The sequence below is a fragment of the Chelonia mydas genome, chromosome 11 (genome assembly GCF_015237465.2).
Source record: "Chelonia mydas isolate rCheMyd1 chromosome 11, rCheMyd1.pri.v2, whole genome shotgun sequence".
NCBI classification, from domain to species: domain Eukaryota; kingdom Metazoa; phylum Chordata; order Testudines; family Cheloniidae; genus Chelonia; species Chelonia mydas.
The window spans coordinates 9468247-9487379 of NC_051251.2; the positions used below are offsets into that span (position 1 = coordinate 9468247).

Here is a 19133-nt window from a genome sequence, read left to right on the forward strand (position 1 = left end):
TTCTGCATTGTTACTAACTCCTGTGATTTTATTGAAAATTGTGCAATATTTGGCATTTTTCTTGAAGACCCAACTCCTGGAGTCAGGTGATTACTTAAGAATTTCAGCTTTCATTTTAAACAGAAAAAAAATAAGTTTCTAGGTCTCCTGGTTGTGGAGAAAAGCTGGACAACCTGACCCCTAAAGGCTCAAAAACCAGAAGGTAAATTAAAAGAACCCAACTTTTATTATTCTCATTAGATCTTATGATTTTTAAGCCAACCTCTTGATTTTGGGGTGGGTCTGACATGTTTTTTGAATGTTGGAGGTCGGCAATACTGCTTTTTAAATGCCCCAACTAAATTTGTGCTTGAACTAATTCAGTTTCTTCCAGAGCCTCTTATTAAAGCTCTAATAACTGTAGGGCTAAATTGTAAATAGGACTATGCATCCACACAAGGGAGTAAAAACTCCTGCCCCCACTCCCCCCACCCCACACCTATATGCACGATACCAAGCTTTTGGGGCTAGCACGTAGGAGTAAGCAGGGCTATTTGCCTACTTACTACTTCCCCAAAGCAGGTGGATGGGAAGTGGCAGGAAACGGGACGGCCGTGCATCCCTCTCCCTAGTCATTGGCTGCAGTAGCTGAGCCAAGGGCAGGAAGGCAGAGAGGTTAGCGATTTACTCCTGGTATGGACCAGTAGTAAGTTACTATCCTCCCACCCCCCAACCTGGGAGCAAAGGGAAAGCAGGTGTCTCTGAGTCACAGCTCCTCCCAGGGCTACTCCCGTGGGTGCAGCTGAAAGACCACCCCCAGCTCAGGTTCAAAGTCAGACTCCAGACCGTAATTCTGAACAGCACTTAACCACGTGCCTAACTTTAAGTGTGTGTATGTGCATCCCAAAGTTTCTCCTGTACGGGGAACGTGGGGATGCTCCAAGGCCACTGGGTTGACCTAGGCTCAGGTTTAAGGACATCTGCAAGAAGGACTTGAAAACTTTCACCATCACCACCACAAGCTGGGAAGATACAGCTAGCAACAGGTTGCACTGCACCAGGGAGTCAGCGAGGCTGAAGAGAGGGAGTTGAGAGAAGGGAAAGCAAAGAAAGCTGAGAAGAAAGTACAGCAGGCCACAGAACGTTAGCAGTGTCCTGGCTTCATCTTCTGGCCCTCGCCTTAAGCCTGCATTAGCTGTGACAAGGACTTGAGAATTGGACTTTTTAGTCACTTGCGATGCTACAACACGGCTCCTGAACTGCTTCAGCACTTATACCGTCGTCCTTCGAGATGGACAGTCGCCAGGCAACATCCCACAATACTTCAGAATTGGGTCCAAGCTCTGCAATTGTAAGATCTATGGGGCAGAGGCTCTGTCATAGTATTTGTCTGTAAAATGCCTAGCATGGTGGTGTTGCTATATAAATAATATCAACATTTGCTGTTATCAAAGGAAAGGTAAAAGCTTTCAGTCTATCCATCTGAATGCACAGATATGAGATGTAGGTATCAAACAGTAATTTAAAGATGGATCAGCAGGAAATTAAACTTAAGTTTAATTTATTCTAGGGCAAACTCAAAAGGTTTTATTTTTATTTTTTTTTTAGCAAATTCTATCACATAAATGTTAACAAAAAACGTCTGTACATTTGCCATGATACACTCAAAAGTTAAACAAAGAAGATATAAATACAGATATGGATGTAACATGACAAAAGCCAAAAAAAGAAGGAAAAAAGAAAAAAAAATACATGCGCATGAACACGGTGCCAACAAAATCATTTCTTATGGCTGACATTTTTCAGAGCAGTTTTTACTTCCCATTTAAAACATTATTGTTAGCAAAGTCCTGCTGTATTCTACAGATTTTTATTTTCTGTCCCTTAATATGTCATATTATGCTTGATAAATAAAGGGATGAGGAGGGGGAAAAGATTTAGATGACAAAGATGCGAGTTACGTTACTTATGCAGGGTTATTGGTAAGCTAGTAATAAGCAATAGAAAAGAAGTCTTGTCTTGTCATCCAGGCAAGCACACATAGTGTACCTTAAGAAAGCCACATGCCTCAATAATTCTGCACTACATGAGAGAACTACAGTACTTAAAACTGTGAGGGGGATGTATCAATTGATTTGCTCATGCCCATGGAGCACTGGTACAACCAATGATAGAATGGCCATCCTTGTCTGAGATTCAAGCAACCCCACAGCCACAGGGTGCTGGTCTTTTCACAGTTCCTCACAGTCAGACTTTATAAGCATGGTGGGCAAATCAAAGAAACCTTTTTCTTGTAAGATACCAAAAACTGAAGCCCCGTATAATGGGCAGCAAGAAAAAGGCAGCTGTTGTAGGTGGCTACTGCTGGGAAAACATTAACACCTGCCTCTGTGTCGCAGTGATGTTTTGCCAACATGCAGATCCTTCTCTGCAAAGGTGCCCGGAAACTGTCAGATTTGTAGCCAGAGAGACCTTTATGGTTGCGAAAGAAAATATGATTGAACAGCTTTTAGAATGCAGAACACTGGAGATCATACAAGTGACATTCACAGCTAGCCCTTTGAGTATTTCAAAGGAAAACCAGGTCATGTTCAAAACTCTAAACCAACCCTTACTATGTACATTATTCGCAAATGAATTTATAAATAATCTAAGCAGAATGCCTCCTACTGTATATGGGTGTAACAGACATCTAGAGTACTCAAAGGATGAACAGTCTTTGATTGACTTGTGTAATGAAACAAAGTATCACATTAATGAGCATCTGTTGATAAACAAAACAGTATCTGATTAAGAAAGTAAGGCCTGGTTCTGTGATTTGCAGCCCCAATTATGCTAACAACATCTGGAAATACAAGCTCATCACTGAAGTCTCAAAGCAGCAGCAGCAACATATTTCACATGTATTTCTAAGAGACGAGTTGTTAATTCGTACGGTAGTGTCAGCATATGCGGTAGGTCAGTTTATGGACGTTACAGTGCATTCACTCAGTGCATACTAACAGTATTTTATAAAATATATAAAATCATTTCAGAAGGAATTCAATTCACATAGATCTGCTACAGTGTGCCATTCAAACAAACAAAAAGCAAACCGGGATGGAACAAGATCTGTCAGACAGTTGAAAGGACTAAGCATGCAACACAGTCAATTACGCAGACATTGCATTCCCCTTCTGGGGTTTGGACCTCAGAAGACGCTGAACGGAGATGGGAAAAGAGACTTTTAAAATACTGACTGTTAGGAAAGCAGTTTAAAAATAAAACTCCCTAAAAATTCAAACGCGACAGCTCATTGCTGCCAACATACTGATTGAGTATTTCCTCAAAAGGGAAAATTAATTCACGTTAAACTAAAATAATTCAAATCATCCACAACAAGAATTTAAAAAAGAAGAAGAAAACCTCTAGCAAGCGTCTCGAGAAGGGGTGAAAGCGAATGGCCCACGCGAAGGGAAACTGGATTTTAATGGCTAGCATAGGTTATAACAGCCTCCCTCCAAGGAAGGCATTTTCGAGTCTGCAGTGAGTCTTTGGGGAAACACCACAATACAGGCTAGTAAAGATCCTTATGATCTTATGATGGCGTTACATGCAGGAAGAGCACCAGACAAATGGCCAGATCCTGCAGCCAATGTAGGATCAGGCCCATCCTGAAAAATCCAGGAGCCGGATCGTCCCTTCCACTTTGTCATACAAGGGATGAAAGAGGCTGAAAAACCTGCTGCTTTGAGGCCTGATTCTGCTGGGTCCTGAGGCAGCCTTAACTGTTATTGATTTCAAATAGAGCTGAAGGCCACTCAGCACCTCTCAGAATCAGGTCTTTCAACAAACTGATTGGGGGGCATTGAGTCAACATGGCATTAGCCTTCCCTGGGTGGGTGTCTATGTGGATGCCATGATGCTCTGCAGGGGATGTGCAGAGCCTGGGAGCGCCCCTCTGCATGACCAACATGCAAACAGCAGGGACCCAAGTAAAGAACGCTGATGTGGTATATTGGACTGGAGCTGGGTTGGTTCTAAGTTTTCCCCTTGCTGATCAGTCCATTAAAGAATTCCCCCAGCCTTGCCTATTACAGGGGCCTGATCCTGGATGGGCTGAGCGACTCCATCTCCACTGAAGCCAATGCCAGCTGAGGGCACTCAACACCTATCCAGAGGTGCTAAGTGCCTTGCAGGATTGTACTCCGGTTCTGTCAGTGAGGAAGAGGTTAAAATGCTGGTTAACTACATTGCAGGCTTTTTAGGCACAAGATCGTGTGCGGGTGTGAGGAGATGGGGGTGTTGTCTTATTAAATACTAGGGCCAAGTCCCATAGCTGCAAGTTTAAATTTACAGGAATATTCTGTCCGGTTAAGACTTCTCCTTTATATTTCCTGAGCCAAATGAGGTTCAGAAGTGTGGAGGGGAATGGCCCATGGTAATTACGGCTATTCACTATCCATCACCAGAGCTGTCAAACCAGAGTTGTAGATCAGATCCTTTCAGAACAGACTTCAACAAAAATAAAGATTTCTCGGCTAGTTTCACAGACTTTAGCAAGTCTCCACTGTGCAGTCCTGATGACAAACCCACTATCCTGCCTTTAAAATTAACCCCCAGGGTCTTCTGAGCAATGGAAGAAGGTGGAAGGCAGGGCTGATGTTAACACTGTTAGTTAAAGTCGGGAGACCCAGGCTGCTCTTGTTAGACAATACTGGCGGGTGAGGAAAAGCTACAGAGAAATTCTTAGCCCATATGGAAATCTGGAGCTTTATCTCTCATTAAAGGTACCTATCTGTCTTAAAGAGTTAAAAGCCAGAAGCATGGCAATATTTGCAAAGATTTCATCATCAAGATCTTGCAGTTTAGGCGAGTTTCAGATCAGAGTTATAAAATGGGGACCCACCACAGCACTTGTGAGGTGAAGGGTCTAGCCAAAATGGTTACACCCAGAGGAAAAATTGTTTATACAGCAGATAATTAACGCATTAAAAACCAAAACTTTGTGTCAAATTAACTTAAAAAAGGATTCATTTCACTTTTAAGCATGAACATGTTATTTGAACTCAGTTTTGAAACACTGCAACCTAAACATATGGTAAAGATTTCAGCTGGCTATACCAATATGTTTAAGTATGGCTTTCTATGGTTGTTTTTTCTTAAATGGGGACTGCAACACAGGCCTTGCTTCCTTTACATTCAGTACCAATAAGAGTCTACATAAAAGCTTTAAAGGACTAAAATACTGATTGCAATAAATATCTGCATGGCCTCCTTTAGCTGATGGGACGTGCCAATGAAGAAAGGGTAGCAGAAAGGTCTCTGAGAGGCACCGCTGATTGCTTCTAAGTCTACACACATGTCCAGATATCTCCATTAACTGTGCGTTGAGACATCTGAAGATGAGCTGCTGTTACTATTGGTGGTCTGGGCCCTCTTTATGTACAAGTTTAGTAGCTTCATCTGGAAGATAAAAGAAGTTAGGAGAAGATCAAATAATCCAGAAAAGAAAAACAGCAAAAGTTCACTGGAAATATTAGGGCAAAACCCTTAAACGTGGATCCTGCAGTGAGTTCTGTGTGGGGCAGGGATCTGCCCATGAAGGATGAGAGTATAAATCAGGTGATAACATGAAAACAGATAGTTACTAAAATAAAAAAAAATGTCATAGCAGGAAAATATCTGGGGAGAAATCCTGTCTCCACTGCAGTGAATGGCAAAACTCCCATTTCAGTGAGGCCTGGATTTTTACATTCATTGTTGGCATTTTTCAGGGCTCCAATCTGTGTGGGTAGGGGTCCTACCTGTCGCTCTCTAGAGATGCAGGGATCCACTCACACAGAACAGACTGCAGGGCCGTGGCCTATATATTATGAAATGTTCTGGATTCCACACAGTCAGTGAAGACACAAGCCAGCAGGGACATGTCGTGTAGCCAATTAGTTCTTCTAGGTAGGACAGTGCTGGATTGAGGAGTTGTCTTCCCTGCCCAGTTAGCTCAAGCTATCACGAGTGTTGCCCCTAATCTGACTCCTGTGCATACACAAACATGGATTGAAGCTTGAGTGTTGCCAATGCTCAAGCCAGTAAGGTCTCAGCTACTCATTGCTGCTAATCCAAACACACTGTGCTGCTCAAGTGTTGTTTTGCAGTGTGGCTGCTCTAAATCAGGCAAGGCTAAACTAGAGAGGGGTGAACTCAAGAGAACTAAGCCTGCAATGAAGACAAGCCTTCAGTTGCTGAGAGCACACACTGTTCAGTTACCTAGCAGAAAATATTCAAAAGGCTGTAACATTGTGCAGATACCTTGCTTCCTGTGAGCTGTGCGAGATGAGGTTTCAGTTCTTCTCCAATTACTGAATAAATTGCCACTAGGCAAAACACACTGGCTTTGCGAACGCTGCTCTCTGTATTATCGTAGCCCTAGACCAGAAGAAACAAAAAGGTCGTACAAATCAAAGGTCACTTTCCAAGATCTTTTCCAATCAGTTTACTAATGGGCTGGTAAACACTTTTCTTGGCCATAGGGCCTGATCCAAAGTCAACAGAAAGACCCTCACTGAGTGTAATGGGCTCTAGATTAGGCTTGGGAGGAACTGTACCTTCAGTGGTGTATTTTGCTGGATCTGAGTTCTTTCTACTGCTACCATCAGTGATGAAGTTTCATAGTGAGCTCTGGATCCATAAAGGGATTAAACTAACACTGAGGGCTCAGTTCTACCCTCACAAATATAGAAGAAACTCCCATTGATGCGCACTGGGTTGTAAGTTGGTAGCGGAAGGAAGAATTTGGCTAATACAGTGCCTAAGTCTTTCCATTGACTTCAATGGGCTTTGGATCAGACCTTAAAAACTTGATATGGGAAAGCATGAGTTTGGCAGGATCGGACCCAAAGGCTGTTTTGTGAAGTGCATTAGAATCCTCAAATGGAATCTCTCTGTTTTTTTGTAGCACTCAAACCACCATGGCATCGAGATGCTATAAAGTGCAAATTATTACTATTGTGTACTACTGTCATGTCTTTTTAAGACAGACAAGGTGGGTGAGATGTTGGTGAAAGAGACAACAGAAGATGGTCCAATAAAAGATATTCTCTCAATCACCTTGTCTCTATTATAATCTGGGACCAACACGGCTACGACACCACAAACAATGAAAGATTTTTTTCAAGATAATTCGTTTATGCATGTCAGATTTATTTTGAAATAGGAAAAGAATACTACACTAGGCTATGTCCTGTGCATATCTGCCAGGCCCAGCTGTTCAGATGACCTACATTACAATACACTTTCTGATCAACTTCAGGCAGGAACTTCTTTGAGAAAGTACATCATGTGCTCCTTGGGTCTAGCGAGCCACATGTCCAAACATGGGAGAGACCTCAGACTATCCATCAAGCCATTGCAGCTCTACGGCTCGTGATGCTAGTTCTGCACTCAAGTGATCACTGGTCAATGAACAGTAATGAGTAACACATACACAGCCACTTTGGTGGACTGCACGCTACCCCTGGCATGTCGTTTCGCAGCGTTCACCCAAGCAGGGCTGGTATTTTTACTGAAGGGCCAGCACAGATTTCGAACAAATTAAAATTTGGCATTTTAGGGGACAAAGGAAGTTAAATCGTGTTATTAATTTGTAAATAACCCTCCCCCTCACCAATTGTTCTGAAGAGCATAACAGTTTGCACTTCTAGAGCAGAAAGGTACTGATCTGGGTCTCACGACAGCAAGTCCTGGCCCTGCTGTGTGATCTAGGGCAAGTCACTTGCCCTCCCACCATTTTACTATCTTGTCTGTTCAGCTCTAGAGGAAGGAGCGGTCTCTCACTATGTGATTTTATAGCGCCTAACACAATGGGCCCCAGAAGTGGTCAGCTAGTACAATATAAATGTTAAAAATATGTAATGTATTACAATTAAAATGTGTAATATTAATAATGATAATAAAGGTGTTCTTATTACCTGAGATGCCATTACAAACTGGACATTTACCATCCACAGGAGTTAAATGTATGGGTATTTCCCATTCTGAGGGCACATACTGCCACTGTATCACTGTCTACACACAGTTTTTATACCGGTTTAACGATTTTGGACAGGGTGGTGTTTTCTACTGCCATAGTTACATTGCTATAGCCCCTAGTGTGGACTCACTTATTCCAGTATAAAGGTGCTTATACTGGTATAGCTTGTCCCCTTCCCGATAGAAATAGCTGTACCACCATAGGGACTTGTCTACATGGGGACACCCAGAAGAGTTAAGGCAAATGAAGTGAAGATGTGGAAGTTAATGCGCGTAAGTTAAAGCATGTTAAACCCAGTTTGGATGCTCTCACTCGGGAATAAAATAGTTTGCCTCAGGAGGATTAAATTACAGCGAACTACAGCCACTTTACTCCTGAGTGACAGCATGGGGGGCTGCTTAACATGCTTTAGCTTATGTGCACATTAACTTCACACCTTTGCTTGATTCACTTGAACTTTCCCAGGAGTCCCCACGTAGACATGGACTAGCCTATGTCTACACTGCAACCAGAGGTGCAACTGCAGCTTGGGTAGGCATGTCTGTGCTGGCTTTGATCTAGCTAGCATGGCTAAAAAGAACGGTGAAGGAGCAGCCCCATGTATGAGCCCACTTGGAGTCCTAGGTACAGACTTGAGTTCCTAGCCTGTGCTACGGTCTGTGCCACTGTATCTCATGCATCCGATGAAGTGAGCTGTAGCTCATGATAGCTTATGCTCAAATAAATTGGTTAGTCTCTAAGGTGCCATTAGTCTCTAAGGTGCCACAAGTACTCCTTTTCTTTTTGCGAAGATAGACTAACATGGCTGCTACTCTGAAACCTGTATCTCTACTGTTATTCTTAGCTGGGCTAGCTAGATTAAAGCTGGTACGGGTATGTCTATCCACGGTGCAATCCCATCTCCCATTGCCGTGCACACATACTCAAAGGAATCTTTTTACCCGTATAACCACATCTACATTAGTGGGGTTGTACTGCTGTAACTATACTGGAATAGCAGTACAATTTTTATGTGCAGACGAGGCCTTTGGCAACTTTCATTATCCAAAATTCCTTGTTAGTGTTGTGTGTCTCTATTTATTAATTACAATGAAAATTATCCAAAACATCACACACCAGTCACATTCAAGATGCTGGATAACAAGTTGAACTTTGTAGCCAGACACAGAAGATAGGATTTTAAAGGTAATTATGACTGTGTGTGATTTCATTTTGTAATATTTTGAAAAGTCTGAAATAATTTATCTGGTGAAACAATCTTGAATGATTTTAATCATTAATCATAAATTACATGGTCTTTTTGTTACCTTAATGATAGTAGAGGGAACGGACAAAAATAAAATGGGTAAGTAAAACCTAAGTATGTATTTGATTGCCCAGTAGACAAAAGGCCTAACTTATCTTTAGTGCAACCCCACCGAAACTAGGTAAGTTAAACCAGGGATGAATCTGTTCCAGGGTGGAGTTACAGTTTAGTGTTTATAATGTGGTTATTTGCAATGAAAGGTGGAAATGAATAAAACGTGGCCAAAGACTAGCATCTAAATTGGAGTTGGCCGACCACTAAATGTGAGGGCTCATTCTGCAATGGTTATTATATGCAGCCCTTGCTCCAGAATACATCTTATTACCTCAATGGGAGTTCTGCCTGAGTAAAGACTGTTGAGATTGCATCTCAACTTGTTCCAAAAGGACGTTTAAAGAATCCTCTATCCCAGATGATCTTGCTGAATGGGAAATATATTACCCAGTTGGTCTAGCAGTCAGATAGAAAAAGGCCAAAAATATTGACAACCAGACTAAAAAAAAGTCATAGCTAATTGAACACAGCCCAAGATAACATTCACTGAATTGAATCTTCTATCGCCATACCTCCCATACACTGACCTTTATGTTTATTCCTTTTATTTTATTTTAATTTTTATTCCATAGGTAAGTGACGATAACAAAACTGCAGCACTATGTGGCACTGGAGAGAAGATCAGGAATCATACTGAGGCAAGTGACAGTAGTTGGTCTTTGTGCGCCCCCAGCCCAAGGCTGACCCCAGCCTGAAATACATGGCTGTTTTTTCAGACAGAAGAATCCTTTTGAACTTTAGTTGTGTCTCTCCTTACAAAAAGAGAAATGCTCAGGGTGTGTCTGTTCCTGCCTCGTCAATTCTCTATTCCTTCTGATCTCATCTGAAATCCCCTTTTGACACTTCCCCACGCCATTTCTTTCCTAATTTCAATGTTGTAGCTGTATTTAAGCTTTGTGAATTGTTTTTCAGATAACATGTGCATGAAAGAAGCTCTGTACAATGAAGTTGTACTGATGAATGACATGAGACAAGAGCCTTTTGCCTATTCCAGGTAACGGCTAAGAGACCTTTTTCAAATGTAACTGTGATGTCGGAAGCCTTCACCTCATGAGACTGTGGAAAAACTGACAAGACGATTGATTGACTGATTGATTGGAGGAGGAGCGCAGGCGCTACCTTGGAAAAAATGTTTAGGTTCTGTACACATTAGTGCAGGGTGAATCAGTCACTGAAAGCCAGGAGGGAGTTCACTGGCTCTATGACTGAAATTTACTAGAAAAACGAAAGCCGCAAAATATCTCAGAGGTCACGAATCGAGAGAGAGACAGGGCTCTGCAGTCTCATTTTCACAACATGCTCTGACATCAAGAATAACCTTAGCTGCACTTAAGTATTTACACTATGTGTTCCAACAGCACTTCTGTTTGAAGAGAACAAGAGGAGGAGAACCTCGATACCGTAATTTACGTTTATCCTGTAAAGTCATGGTTCCTTACTCTGTTCAGAGTAAGAACAGGTCTCCACTAGAAACTGTTTCCAACGTAGCAATGTCAGTTAGGAGGGTGATTTTTTGGTAACATTTCTCTTCTGGCAAAACCCCACTGTAGATACGGTTACACTGTCACAAAAGTGCTTTGGCCAGATGATCTTATTTCACTCGGGAAACCGGTAGAAGCTATAATGGCAAGAGCACTTTTTTTGCCAGTATAAGCTGTGTCAACACTAGGAAGGGGTTTGCCATTAGAGCTGTGCTGGTATATCTGTGCCAGCTAACCTTTCCTGACCTCAGTGTCAGATTCTGGCTGGCCTTTCAGGGGTGCACAAAGTGGGGGAGAAAGGAAGTGCAAAGAGCCTTCCCCTCACTAATGCCCTGCACAGGGGTCAGCTGCAAGGCCGCTGTGGAGTGACCACTGCCCCACAGTGGAGAGCTGGCAGTGCCCAGCAGAAATGCATGCGGCTTCCATTTACACAGTGGCAGCGCTGCCATTGGCATGTGTGCTCCCTCGGAGACCCAGGAATAGTGACTAAGTCAGCTGGAATTCTGCCTGAGGAACTCCTGCTGGAACACACAGGGCTGTGCCTTTAGGCCATAACCTGACCCTGGCCTTGTACAACAAGATCCTTGTCCAGCAACTTGAAAAGGAAGCAGATCCCATGAATGTACCTTCAAACTAATTCTGCTTTTTAGGATGTAGGGATCACAGTCATTGTAGCTGAGCTATCCCCACACATTTCACTGTGGTATACTGATTATTAGTATATTTGACATTGTTATCTTTAAAGCACTGCACCAACATTATCCGACTGAATGACTGAAACAATGAGTTTCTGTTCATGTAACATCTTCCATCCAGAAGGATCCCAAAGTGGTTTGAGAAATATGAGAAAAGGATCTGCATGATCAGGGTAGATTTCTAAGGCGGTAAGAAGGTCACTGTCAACACTAAGAGTTTAAAAATCATGAGTCAGTCTCCAAAAAACCATGAGACTGGCTTAAAAATGATAAGATTACAAAAAATAATAAATAAAAATAATAAATTTTTATTTGCCTTACAGTTTTTATGCCTTTTGGTACATTCAGGTCACTTTTCAAGCTTCTCCACAACGAGCGCTAGAAACATTTTTTAAAATGAAAACTAAGATTCTCCTGTGATCACCTGACTCCAGGAGGTGGGGCTTTAAAAAAACAGCAACTATTGCAAGAGTTGGCAGCATTGCTGCGGCTCAGGCAATGGTAAAAATGGTGTCGGAAGGATAGCATAGGGTAAAGCTCTGACATCACTCTAATCCTCTTGAGGTTGAAGAGGAATTAAATGTTATTTTCAGCTTCTTGAGACATTTCTTATGCTTATTCTCTGTGTAAAGGTTTCCTTGTCCAACTTCCCCTATGACATTGTGGGGACTTACAGGCCTAACCCCCCACAAGAATGTATTTCTTTCCATAGTCATCCTTGTGACTCTCAGATGTCATCCTATCTTACTCCTTCCCTGGATTTCTATCTTTCTCCTTTATAGGATAACCACAGTGCCCGGCACTGCTGCCTGCCTGGTGTGTGGGCAGAGAAATAAATTACCACTCCCACACAGTCACCAGTGAAAGTGAAAACCACAAATATTGTAACATAAATGCCCTGCCTTAGTGTTGGCAAAAAACACCTGTACCCCACCCAGCTCCTATTTGGTTATGATAGCTGTCCAAATATGAATTGGTCGTAAAGTTCAGGGTGCTAGGAAGTGAGGAGGGCTTCATAGCCTACTTGGAATCCGACACAGGCTTACAGCCGAGTCCTGAGTGATTCAGCAGAATGACAGAAGAAGCTGTGATCTACCTATGTGAGGGTCACTGTTTAGAATGTACAGAGCCTGTATAACACAGGAGCTAAATCCTGCCCTTGGTTATGCGTGGGGCTTGACTGCCATTAATTTCATTGGGAGCCATGCACATGTTTCCAAGGATAGAATTTGAACTGAAGAATTGGATTTTCCCATTCCTTAGACTAAAGTATGAAGACAATGATAAAGACTAAAAAGAGAACTACAAATCTGCTTTAAATTTAAATCCAAATGCACCAGATTCAGGTTGTAGAAGCTCCCATATATTCTGTTAACCAGACATTAGAAAGAAAGAAATGATACTTTGCCCTTAGTGTATGTACATTGCTAGCATGACAGGGACTTATTCTTGGTTGGTCATTAGGCACAATCAAAATAAACATAAACATAATGATGATGATTAATACTAATAGATACCTGTAACAATCCAGGGATGATATCAGGAAGGAGCTGATGTAAAGATTCTTTTGAAATCCTTTCAATGACTTTTGTCTGCATTTTGATGGCAGCTAGATTAATGGGGTAGTCAGCAGTTTGAATGATGGGGCAGAGCACCTTGATGCACTGTTCAGGGTGTATGGAACTGGCCAGGGTGGAAGCAGCTTCCTCAGCAGCTCTGACAACCTGGAATAAAAAACAAAACAAAACATTAATGGGCTCTCACTTCACAAGCAAAATAATCCTCCATGTGCCAGTGAACACAAAGAAACTTCCACCGATGCTGTTCTATAATAGACCCCGTACAAGTACAAAAGGCATTCTTGAGGATTGGGGGACTCAGGGAATTGGCAACATTTGCTTCCAGCTACAAATCTATTGCAAGCAGGCCAGTAAGTGACTAAAAATCACTACCACTAGTTCACAGATCAACAGATTTTAAGGGCAGAAGAGACTATTTGATCTTCTACTATAGCTTCCTGCATAGCACAGGTCACAGAATTGCACCAAATGACCCTGGTATTGAGCCCAATACCTTGTTTGACCAAAGGACATCTTTAGAAAGCCCTCCCGTCTTGATCTGAATACATCAAGAGACGGAAAATCCACCATTTCCCTTACTAGTTTGTTCCAGTGGTTAGTCACTCTCACTGTTACTGAGGGCTGCTTGGATGTCTCATTTAAATATGCATAGCCTCAATCCATTCTTTGTGGGGCACATCAGTCACAGAAAGCTGCACCAGTCTCCCCAAAACTGCATCATTGTTATCCGTCTCCACAAAGAAGTCACGGATGGACCGATCTCAGATACCGAACTACTCATCCTTTGGTGTTGTCAGGGTACAGGTACCTTTGCGAGGCACCATGGAAGAAGCTTGCACTGCTGCTGATTGCATGCTGTTTTCTATGGCTGAGGCATTGTCAATCTAGGACCTTTCATAACATAACTTTAAAATGTTTTAGAAAAAGAGGGGCAATCTGCCAACTTGTTAGAGTTCTGTAGGGATCAATTCACACTATGATACTTCATTCAGAAGATCTGTGAATGAATACCCAATGTCTGCTCTTATGCTGCAGCAATATACAATTATTTGTAACTTCCTTTACAGTTTCATACACTAGGGATGTGAAGCCAGGATTTCTTAGTGTTAATGTGTATTACTGTGTGTGTGTGGGGATGGGTGGGGGGGTGGATGGTGGGGTTTATACATTGTTTTTGAGGGTGGGGGAGAAATATCAGTATTTATGAATGGGAAAATCTAAGGCTATGTCTACACTACAGCCGGGATCGATCAACCAGCAGTCGATTTAGTGGGTCTAGTGAAGACTTGCCAAATTGACAGCAGATCGCTCTCCAGTCGACCCCTGCACTCTACTCCCAATGAGAAGAGTAAGATAAATCAACGGGAGAGTTTCTCCCGTTGACCCCCCGCGGTGTAGACCCCGCAGTAACTTGACCTAAGGCATGTAGGGTAGACATAGCCTAAGACTTTGGTGAAAAGGAATTAAACTGCTTGTGCTGATGAAATGAGAAGCTCTCAAGAGATCTCTATTTGGAGACATTTTCTTTAAAAGCAATTCACTTCTTGGCGCTGGCACTTTTGATGGCTCCTTCCCCTGCATGGAAATGCAACTAGGATTAAGAGGACGTTTGAATGCCTAGTCATGAATTTAACAACATTCCCAAAAAATACATTGACTTGGGCCTCAGACATGCATTATTTGCACATGTAAGTTTTACATGCATATAATGCTGCAGGATTGGGGCCCATTTTTTTTTAGTTAGAAAGGGATCTACAATCATTAACATTATTATTCATTCAAGAAATATAGTCACAGGGTTATAATTTTCCACAAAACATGAAAATGGCAACGAAGGATCCATCGGTTTTGTCATTATAAACTCAGCATGAAAAGTTGCCTTTGGACTAAATCTTAATTGTGGGAATTAATTTTTGTTCATCTTTTAGAAAACAAATTCTGCTGTTTTTGTACTTTAGGAGTTTTCACACAATGGAGGTTGATTTTTTTTTCATTTTTTTCTAACTGGCATTTTACATTAATATTGATGTTGACTACAATTGTGCCATTCTAATACTGTACGTAACTAGAAAGTGCCAGATTAGCTGGTATAGAAACAAGTTTAATTATACCTACACACCCACTTTTTTAAAACATTGCCTAAAAGTTCCCAGTGGGTGGGCCTAATTTACTTGGACAGTAGCTGGTTATTTTTATCGGGTCACTTCTCCAAGAACTAAATTTCTACCACGAAGGGAAGGGAAAATTGCATAATTAATTTTCTGTTTAGAGTCAGTGGAAGATTTCTAGTCTTGTGAGAGCATATCAAGTAAATGGTGTCTGCATTCAGGTCACACTTCAGCAAAGCACTTAGGCACACGTTTAACTGCAAGAACCTGCTGAAATTCAATTGATGTCAATGGGATTTAAGCATGTGCTTAAGTGCTTTCCTGAACTGGCGCCTTAGCGAGTAAATACCAATTTTGTTCTCTCTCTCACACGCACATACACACTGTTACTTTGGAAAGGCACTGCAGGGGACAGGGTGTCTTAAGAGTTCCTCTCAACCTATTTTGATCCAGCAGGACAAATTGTTCCATCATTACATCTACATTGGCACCTTACATCAAAATGCCAACATGATGCATCTCAAGTAATAAAATGCCAGTTAATAATTTAGGGCCTTTAGTACAATTCTTCTTCTAAACCACCAATGAGATTAACTTTACATATTATCTTTCATGCACTGGACCATTTCCTTTTCATATATATGAAAAGACACATCTAACAGCTCTTATACAGATAAAATATTCATCAACTTCATAGGTCTGTAGGTTTAGTTCTACAGAGATAAAGCAAAGAGAAAATCAATAGCAAGAAATATTCCCTTTTCTGACCTTTAAATTGATGAAGATGTTTTGTAACCATTTCCCAAGATAATTGAATATTTCTCTGTTTATTTTATTGGTGTGAAACAAAGGAGTGGGCGGGTGAGGTTCTGTGGCCTGCAACATGCAAGAGGTCAGACGAGATGATCGTGATGTTCCCTTCTGGCCTTTAAAGTGTATGATGGGCCACAGCAATGTCACATCAATGGTATTGGTTATGGAAGATGACATTTTTCCTTAGTCATGGGTGAGTAAATTTACTGGAACAAATGAGTTAATTTTAAATAATTGGGAACAGAAAGATGGTTCTTTTCCATTAACTCTACGCAAAAAGTGGTAAAAATCACAACAATAATATGGCCCACATCATTCTGTGAGCACTAAAAGCTAATTTAAATTAAAAGCAATTGCTTGTCAAGCCCTGAATATTTCTTTCCAATTAAGTAGCAATGGGTCTAATTATTATTTCACACCAGTGTGAAAAACAGGGACTCCACTTAAGTCAATGGAGTTAAACTGGTATAAAAGAAGGGTAACGTAAAAATCAGAATCAAGCCTAATTTCTCTAATCTTATCGTTACATTCATTATAATTATGGCTACAACTGAAGCAGCTCTGTACTGTAGTACATATGCAGGGGGCAGAGGCAAGGCTGAGTAAGGAATTTCATGACTTTTGAGAGCTTCATTTTGTAATTTTAATATTCTGTTAATGTCGTTTTTTACATTTATAGGAGTACGAGCTATCTGCTTTACTAGCCTCCACAATTCTTCCATGGACGCTTTTACCATCAGGCTGCCTGATGTGTGTACACACCATGAGACTTGTAGGATTGGGAAGGAATTTTCTCCCAGGCCAGATTGGCAGTGACCTTGGGGGTAGAGGTGAGGGGAGTTGCCTCTCTCTGAAGCGCAGGGTGTGGGTTATTTGCTGGTATCTGGGTATATCTCACTTATTCAATTCCTTCCCACTGCAGGGGCCTCAGGCACTGGTGCACCTCAGTCCCTCCTGTTTTCTGCCTGTGGCACACAATAGTTTAGTTTTCTGAGGGCTATAATAGTTGGGTTTAATTTGAGTTGTTGGGTTTAAGGTGTGGGTGCTGGGTGGTGTTGGTGGCCTGTGACGTGCAGGACGTCAGACTATATGATCTGATGGTCCCTCTGGCCCCACTCTCTATAGCTCTATGACTTTCTGGCACTGACAGTCAGCAATACAACTTTTGATAGGTGAGCTTTAGAAGGGCGTGGGTTTGGGCAGGGGCGCTCAGGTTTGGATAGCAGCTGGAGTTTGGATAGCAGCTGGAGTTCTTCAAGATGTGTGGTCCCTACCTGTATTCCACTGTGGGGGTACACATGCGCTCCTGGCCGACACCCTCCTTCCTCCTCTCCCACCCCAGGGCAGGAAGCAGTGGCAGCACTGACTCAGGTTTTGGGGGAAGGGTCAGGGTTGGGTCAGGTTGGAACATGACTCAACCCTCTCGGTCTCAGGTGGGCTTGGGTCTGATTTAGTCCCTCCTGACCGTGATAGGATAACACCCGCTTGAGCAATATTGATTATTCGCCACCCAAAATTCCAAATATATTCTCTCCTCGGATTTTTCAGATTAGTCACTCATAGAGCAAGTAACTTCCCATGAACTTCAATAGTTCAGACTGACAAGACTGTCCATTTATATAGCACCTTCCATTACAAAAGACCCCAAAGAGCTTTACATATGTAGAAGGATGCCGAAACTACATGCAGTGCTCAATCCAGCCACTACTGAAATGCAGCAAGACCATCCCAGCATGGACCACAATTTATGGAGAATCTCCAAGAACCATGTCTGACTCTTCCCAATGCAGTCAGAGCTTCACATGCATGAGCATTAACACCTTCCTAATACAATTAGCATCAGTGAAAGAATGGTATACACAGCACACTGGATAGAAGAGGATTTGATTTTGTGCGGTAACCTTCATACTCCACATACCCCCAAAGTAACATGACAAACATGCTAAACAATAACTCACATCGCCTTTAACACTACAATCTGTTTTAGTGAGAGGGGGAATGAGAGTCAGACCATTGAGATAGTCTCCTCTCCCTCTCAGTTACTCTCCTAAAGTGCCCTCAAATCTTTAACATTCACCTCAGCCAGCAAACACAGGCAGAAGGAACTTTAGTTTAACCTCTCACTGAGTTGGGAGTGTGTCAAAGTGCAGCACGTCCTACCCCACCCCCAGACCTGCACTGCAAATTCTGTGCCAAGTAGGAGCTGGAGTTCCAGTGTGGGACGGGAATTCATGACCTTCTGGCCCAGGGGTGAGAGTTTGACCAACTGAGCCATACTCAAATGGACTCTCAGTTAATGTTTCACAGATTTAACTGATTCAGCAACCTCAAGGTACAGGTAAAGCTACCTAGAACACTTCCCCAGCTGTATCTTTACCCAGGAAGCCGCTGCACATGGGCCAGGACCCTACTGACATCCCAGTGGGACATTCTGTCCTTCTGACAGCACTAACCAGTCCACCCACAGTGACACCACCTAGTGCACCCATACAGGGCAGCCATTATTTGCCTTTAAACATTATGGGAACGTGGTCTGCAGCATCCTGCATCTGAGCAGTCATTCAAAGGTCTGGATTGCAGATGTCTATAGATACTGTCTACTTTCTAGGTCTATTAATAAATGTACTGTCCATAAAACTGTAGATCAAGGTCATACTGAGTACAGCATGGCTGTCAACTGCCTCTGGTAAAGTGGCTGTGACCACCCTGCTCTTCCTGTAGAAAATGCCTCATTCCCAGCCTAGCACTTTAGCCAAAGGGCTGTGCTTTCTTCCACTCTTGAAATGACCTGTTAATTTCTAGACTTGTTCGTGAAATGTCTGCTCATGAAAGCCAAAGTACCCCTTGGCATCGCAAGTGCATGCAACAGACAGGCAAAAATGTGAGGGTGTGAAGTATAAAACTTTAAACATTATACTTTATTTCAATACAATCTGTCAATTGCACATGGAGGGAAAAGCCCGGGGGGGGGGGGGGGGGGGGGGCTTTAAAGATGAAGGAAAAAAGCTAGAAGGGAGCTGCTTGAGATTGCAGATTTTTGTGTGAACTTTTGAAGGAGTTTCAGAAGGAAAAAAATACAAGGGCATTGAGTCAAGGTGAGTTGAGAAAT

General features: G+C 42.2%; 1 protein-coding gene across 41 annotated transcripts in view; it reads right to left on the minus strand.

Annotated features, from left to right (window-relative positions):
- Positions 1 to 1539: 1539 nt before the first annotated feature.
- CLASP1 (cytoplasmic linker associated protein 1) overlaps positions 1540 to 19133 on the minus strand; it is a 266722-nt gene continuing 249128 nt past the window's right edge. For all 41 annotated transcript variants that reach the window (XM_037912897.2, XM_043525472.1, XM_027833968.3 and 38 more), the window contains 3 exons: positions 13041 to 13247; positions 6268 to 6384; positions 1540 to 5424 (listed from right to left, as the gene is read on the minus strand). In XM_037912897.2, coding sequence (XP_037768825.1) covers positions 5338 to 5424; positions 6268 to 6384; positions 13041 to 13247 — 411 coding nt within the window. In that variant the 3' untranslated portion in view covers positions 1540 to 5337. The remainder of the gene's footprint in view (positions 5425 to 6267; positions 6385 to 13040; positions 13248 to 19133) is intronic.